General features: G+C 34.1%; 1 protein-coding gene across 5 annotated transcripts in view; it reads left to right on the top strand.

The window, feature by feature from the left end:
* The first annotated feature begins 338 nt into the window (after nt 1-338).
* The window catches only part of TRIP4 (thyroid hormone receptor interactor 4), a 47039-nt gene continuing 40665 nt past the window's right edge, over nt 339-6712 (top strand). For 3 of the 5 annotated variants that reach the window (XM_039865315.1, XM_039865316.1, XM_039865314.1), the window contains exons 1-3: nt 379-533; nt 4306-4475; nt 5113-5246. In XM_039865315.1, the coding sequence (XP_039721249.1) occupies nt 433-533; nt 4306-4475; nt 5113-5246 (405 nt within the window). In that variant the 5' untranslated portion in view covers nt 379-432. Of the gene's footprint in view, nt 358-378; nt 534-1184; nt 1510-4305; nt 4476-5112; nt 5247-6712 lie in introns of those variants that run through there. The other 2 variants (XM_039865318.1, XM_039865317.1) reach the window with 2 other exon arrangements.

The raw sequence follows: 6712 nt of genomic DNA, 5'->3' as shown, positions 1-6712 counted from the left end.
TTAATTCTTACAGCGCTTTACTCTAGTTTCCAAGTACTATTTTAAACATTTTACATAAAACAGACAATTTAAAAACTGGCCTCTCATGTTACGAGTTATTGTTCTGTTTTTTCCTAAACTATAGTTCTTATAGGCATTTGTACTGTCTTCTAAGCATAATCTCCAATTTTCAAGTCCTACAACTGACGATGCGGAAGAATCAGGCGCAGGCTCTGATTACAAGTGTAAATAAATCAGAAAGCTGGAAGTAGGAAGAACAGGTACTGGTGGAAGGGATCTGTGCTGGGGGCGGTGCGACCGAGAGGGGCGGTGCGACCGAGAGGGGCGGTGCAGGAGGTCGGAACCAGCGTGAGCGAGGTAGGTGTTGCGAAGGGGACTAGTACGGCGCAGGACAAGAGGCTTTTTCAGCCCAGCTGGTTCCGGCTGGGGAAAATGGCGATGGCTGGGGCGGCGTATCGGGAGCAGCTGGTAGGCTGGTGCACCCAGCAGTTGAGGAAAACTTTCGGCCTGGATGTCAGCGAGGAGATCCTGCAGTGAGAACGGTTCGGGTCCGAGGGAGGAGGGAGCACTGGGATGTGCACTAGCTGAGCGAAACGGAAAACAGGGAGGAATAAAAAGTCGATGAGAACTAAGAAATGTGATAAAAGATCTGCTGTAGGTCTCTAGGAGCCGATTTTGACCTACGGCTTTATAGTTTAGTTTCTGGAATAGAGCGTCAGGCTCCACAATCGGCCAGTGGGGCCTTTTTTCCCTAGGAAAACGCCAAATCCCTTATATTTAGAACGTATAAGACTGTCTCGGGAGCCAGTTTCCTTGTAGATTCTGGAGAGAAGGGGCAAGCCAAATTATCTTTCCAGAAATTCCTTACTCTGAACATTTTAGTTTGCCCAATGTGGGTTGTGTCAAGTAGTACCTGGAATTTAACTGGGGACAACGTAGTACAGTGCAAATAGTGCCTGACTCAGGAGCCCTAGGTTCTATTTTCTGTTGTCTTTTACCAGTTTTGGAATCTTGGGCAACTTAATTTCCCTCTCTATACCGTAAGTTTTTTTATCTATAAACTGAATAATTAGTAGAGGTTATCTTTAATACTTTATGATTCATAAAGTATTATGAAGTGGAGATAGTGACATGATTTAAAACTGCTTTCGGTTGATTTCTTTAACAAATATTGCGTTACTACTTGCCAGGTGCTGGCAAACAAAGACAGTTGCAATTGGGTTCTGTTTGGTTGATAAGTCCCGGCTGAGGTGGGGAAGTGCAGGGTGTTGTGGGAGCACAGAATAAAGGACTCATTGGGATTTGAGAAACTCGAAGGTTTACTGCAAGGGATGACTTTCACCTTAGAACTGAAGGATGGGTAGTTGGAAGTGCAGTTTTCAGGAAGAGGGAGAAACTTCCACAAAAATTAGTCTTGGTCGAGGAACCTGAATGTGTTTCCTGATTTGATTCCTTGTTCGTTGATGCTGAAATCTGAATTGCAATTCTAGGGCTTTTGTAGGAAGTAAGGTGAGTTTGGGAGAAAATAGACTTCTTGGCAAGGAGATTGTTAATAGAGGCTGTATTAAGTGATTTTTTTTTTTTTTGAACACCGGATTTTGTTTTTTTTTTGAACACCGGGTATCAAAAATACCCCAGCTAAACAGTATGGTTTGGCTTTACCCTTGTTGGAAGGCAAGGTCGGGTTAAGTAGTTTTTCAAGCAGTTTTTAAAGCAGTGGAATGCTGTCAAATGAAAAAGGAATTTTTTGCAATCTACTAAACAGAAAAAAAGGCATTCAATTTTAAAAAATTGAGGGTATTTTTGATAAATCAACAATGGAGTATGGACGGGTGAAGTCTTCTCAGTCTCAGAATCCAACTGTGTTTTGTCTGCTTACACAGTATCAGGAAAATTCTCATTCTTATAGATTGTGATTTAACAGGTAATTTTGCAGCCTTAGATTTTCCTTAGCTAAACTTATCCATACTCTTGAAAGAGGAGTGATCAGAAATTTCTGTTTTAAAGTTGAGCTAAACACCTGATTCTATTTTTTTAAGTTCATAAACATGTTAGATAAGAATTGCTCAAAACTTAAAATAAGGAACAAAGCTACCTATAATAAAATGCTATTTGAACCACTTATTAAGATTTTACTAGTTATTACACAACAGGCTATGATGCCATGATGAAAGCATTTGCTGTGTAAATTTTCTATGCCTTGCCTGGTATTTGAGAATTACTCAGGTGTATTATAGTAGTTTGGTAACTTAAACAATTTGACGTGAGTGGCCTGAATTTTTAAAAAGACAATACAGAGCTCTTACCTTCCTAATCAATGACACGTTTATGATACATTAAGGTCTGTACACAGAGTTAGCAAAGTAAAGTTTGTTCCACAGTCTGCAATAGTTCATATTTTGTTTGGCTATACTTCAGTAAGATTTGGTGTGTAACAAATTTGGATATATGTTCTTTATTATATATTTTTAAATAGTTGAATGACATTGAGATGTTTCTGGAGCTCTTTAAATATTTCCCTAGTGGTTTGAATACTCCAGAGTTAAACGATCCCTGAAGTTCCTTGAGCTCTGGGAGTCCTTGATAGCAATTAATATTTTGATAGGGGCTGGTAAGTTTGACGATCAAGTAGATTAAATATAAAAGTCCTGAGAAACGATTGCCTTTTAAAAAAAATTCTATGATGAGTTAGAAGATGCTCTTAATGAGGTTCAAAGACACAGATTTTTCACCTATAGATAACTCTGCAAATCTACCACCACAGTAGGAAAAGAACGTAATACGTATGCTACCAACAAAAGGACAATTGCATGGTGTTTTAAATTTAAAGGATATAGCATTACTACTTTTTCTTATATCCCATATTAGTGTGTCCGAATTACAATTTCTTCAGACCTTATGATGCTTTCATGGCCCAGTATCTTAATTTATAAGTAATTTTTTCACTTCTTTTTTTGTCTAATCATGTGACATATTCACTGTAGAAAAATTAAAAAATCAGAAAAGGATAAAGGAGGAAACTAAAATTATCATAATACCACAACCCAGAGATAACCATCATTTCTCTTTTAGTGTTTTTTCCTATGCATATTGTAATACATTTTCAAAATGTATTCATTGTAAGGGAAAAAAGAAGATAAAAATAAACCAAAACTCTCTTTAATCATACCAGTCAGTGATCATCATTTTAGTGTATAACTTTCTAGCCTGTTATTTTTTTAACACATAAGTATATGGATATACACATTTCTTTTATAGCAATTGGGATCATATGCTATACAGTCAATTCTGTTTCACTTACCATTATATATGAGAGCATTTTCTCACATCAATAATTATTCAAAAATTTTACTTTCGGTGGTGACAGTTTACAGTTTGTAAGGTCCAAAAGCTTGAGTTCATTTGCCTCTTTTCCATTAATTGATGTTTTAAATAGCTTCCAGTTTTTCACTAATTCCAACAATGATGCAGTTAACTTTTTTTTGCATAAATTTTCGTGTGTCTTATTTCATGTGGAGTCCTATAAATAGAATTATTGGATTATTTTTATGGCACTTCAAATATACTGGCCCATTAATTTCTAGGGAAGTTGTACTTTTAGGAATGCTTTATAGTATTTCCTTAAATACAGGCATACTGCAGAGATATTGTGGGTTCAGTTGCAGACCGCTGTAATAAAGCAAGCATCACACTAATGCAAGTCATAATCTTTTTGCTGGTGGAAAGTCTTGTTTTCAGTTTGTAAAAAAAAAAAAAAATGCAACACCTGTGAGGTGCAAATAAAGTGAAGCACAACAAAATGAGGTCTACCTATAGATCTGTTTATTCCGATGTGATGTTAATTTTGATTTATAATTTTTAAGAATAAGAAATCATTTTTAGCAAAAATGAAGAGAAATTTTAGGTTTTGTAATACAGAGATTAAGTAATTTGGATTCTTCCTAGGAAAATATAGTAACTGCAGATGTATAGTTAACAGCAAGTATTCTGCCAACTATACTTAACTAAAAATAAAAAATAAAAAGCTAAAGTATTTCTGTGTTAAGGGTAGCCCCAGAAGCCTATATTCAAAATATTGATTTGATTCTGTAAATACAAGAAGATTATATGAAGGTTAGGTTATGATCTCAGTTCAAGGTCTTTGTCCTAACCAAATTTATATGCCTAACATCTAACATAAACTTGGCTCAAAGTAAACACTAATAGATTAATTAGTGGTTTTATTACCTTGATCTCTGTTATGATTATTGAAAAACATAGTGTAAGCTAGCCTTGTTTCAACAATTTATGTCTTTGCTTCTTGAGGTATGTTTTATCAATTGAGAGTGCTGAAGAGATACGAGAATATGTTACTGACCTCCTTCAGGGAAATGAGGGCAAAAAAGGTCAATTCATAGAAGAGCTTATAAACAAATGGCAAAAGAATGATCAGGAGTTGATTTCTGATGCTCTGCAGCAGCCCTTCAGAAAAGATGGTAAGTTAATGTAATTAAGTAAAGGTTGAAATATTGGTAAATGGGCTAGTTTATAGGACCTGGTATTTTCTGTCACTTTATTTCCTCACAGCTAACTTAAGCAAAATCATATGTATACATATTTTTAGTTCATTTCTTCTCAATCTGTAATGAATATTTGAGTTCAGACTTTTCAACTTAGAAAAGATCACAAAAATACCTGTTTGAAGATACAAATGTGGTTTCAAAATAATTTGAAAAATTTATACATGGATTAAAGAAACACTTTTCAGTTATGTACATACATGGATGAAGGTAAATAATGACCAATTTTAGTATAAGTAGCATTTAGAAGTAACTAGTTAAACAGTGCAAAAGATGAAGACCAAACTAAATAATCTCAGTCATTATCATACAATCTAAAATATCAGAATTTAATTTAACTTCTTAATCCTAGCTAGTAGTCTTTATTAACTACAATCTTATAAATGATAGTTTAAATTTAATTCTGGTTTAAGAGGAAAAGATAATTTAAAAACCTGCTTGACCTTGTCTTGACTCTAAATATTATGCTTTGCTTAATATTTATTAGCTATTAGTTCACCAGTGATCCTACTGTTATCTATCTCTGTACATATATTTTTTTTCTTCTTTAAAGAAATTTTAGATGGGCAGAAATCAGGAGACCAGTTGAAGAGAAACAGGCGGAAAGGGAGAAATAGACAGGAAGTTCCTACATTTGCTGAACCTGATACAACCATGGAGGTCAAAACACCTTTTGATTTGGCCAAGGTAAATGGTTATAGAATGAAGTTCGTTCTGGCTATATGGAGAAGAGGAAATGACTAATACATTTCAGAGTGAAAAGTGTACAATTTGGTCTAGAATGGCAATTTTTCAAAAAATGCATGAATTTTATGAAGAGAAAGTGATAATTACTTATGGTGGTTGTTTTTAGCAGCCTGATTAAATAAGTTATATTTGTTTAGAGGTGAGATTGAAATACTTTATATATAAATATATGTTTCCTTCATATATATTGAGATATTGTGTATATTTTCCCATTATTTGTGTGTGTGTGTGTGTGTGTGTGTGTGTGTATGTATGTCTGTCTGTATATGTGATGGAAAATATTTAAAGAAGTATACCAGGGCTTCAATTTCAACATGTCTTTGTGGGTTTATACTAAAAGAGTGCACATTCTAACTGTTTCTTCAGAGTGTTCATATTTCGGGCCATCCACCACCCCCACCACAACTATCCTTATCATCATTTAGCCTTTAGAGCTTTTTTTGTATTCTTTCTTGGTAATCAAAATAGCCCTGTGAGGTAAGCAGAAATATTTGTAATCAGGACAATTTGACCAGCTAAATTTCCCAACAGAAGGGAATAATTAATTATGCTAAGATGGAAGAGTAGTAATTAGAAATTCTGAGTGTGATGATCATGGAAGAATATGAGAAAGTGTTTACAAAATGTTAAGTTAAAAAAAAAAGAGACTTAAGCCTTTTATCAGTCAGAATAAAATGAGCAAAGACCATCACAAGCAAAAGAAAAAATACAGACCAATAAACATAAAAAGATGTTTAACCTTACCAGTAATTAAGGTAACCAATTTGTCTGCCTTATTGACTGGAACTTCCCCAGTTTTAGCACTGAAAGTCCCATATTCTGGGATTCTCCTATGTCCTGGGTAAACCAGGATCGTTGATTACTAGTAATCAAATAAATACACATGAAATCTCTGAAGTACTGTCTATCAAATTTTCAAAGATTTTAAAAATAGAATACTTAGTGATGATACTCATGGCAGTGTAAATTGGTTAAGCTTTCTGGGAGACAGTTTGGCAGCATACATCAAGAATGGTAGAAATGTTCATATATTTTTGACTTACTAATGTGACTTGAAAATCTAACTTAAGAAAGCAATCAGAAATACAAAAAAAAAAATGTTCTGTGCAATGTTATTTATAATATTGAAAATTTGAACTGACCTGATTAGCCATAAGAGAAAGACTAAATAAATTATGGTTCCCTCATTTGATGGAATACCATGCAGCTAATAAAGTTATTCTCCAAAATATATAATTTGGGAAAATGTTCAGCACATTTAGGTGTGGAATCCATCTACACATTATTTTGAGTAATTTAAAAAATATTACTCTCATCAGTAAAAATACTTGTTTTTTAAGTAAATGTATTTTATATATGTGTGCAAATATATATTTTATAAGTGGCGATTGTTAATAAGATAATAG

This window comes from Pteropus medius, unplaced genomic scaffold (genome assembly GCF_902729225.1).
Source record: "Pteropus medius unplaced genomic scaffold, Ma_sr-lr_union100, whole genome shotgun sequence".
Lineage (NCBI taxonomy): Eukaryota > Metazoa > Chordata > Mammalia > Chiroptera > Pteropodidae > Pteropus > Pteropus medius.
The sequence above is the reverse complement of the archived record's forward strand: the minus strand, read 5'-3'. Positions and strand labels throughout refer to the sequence as shown.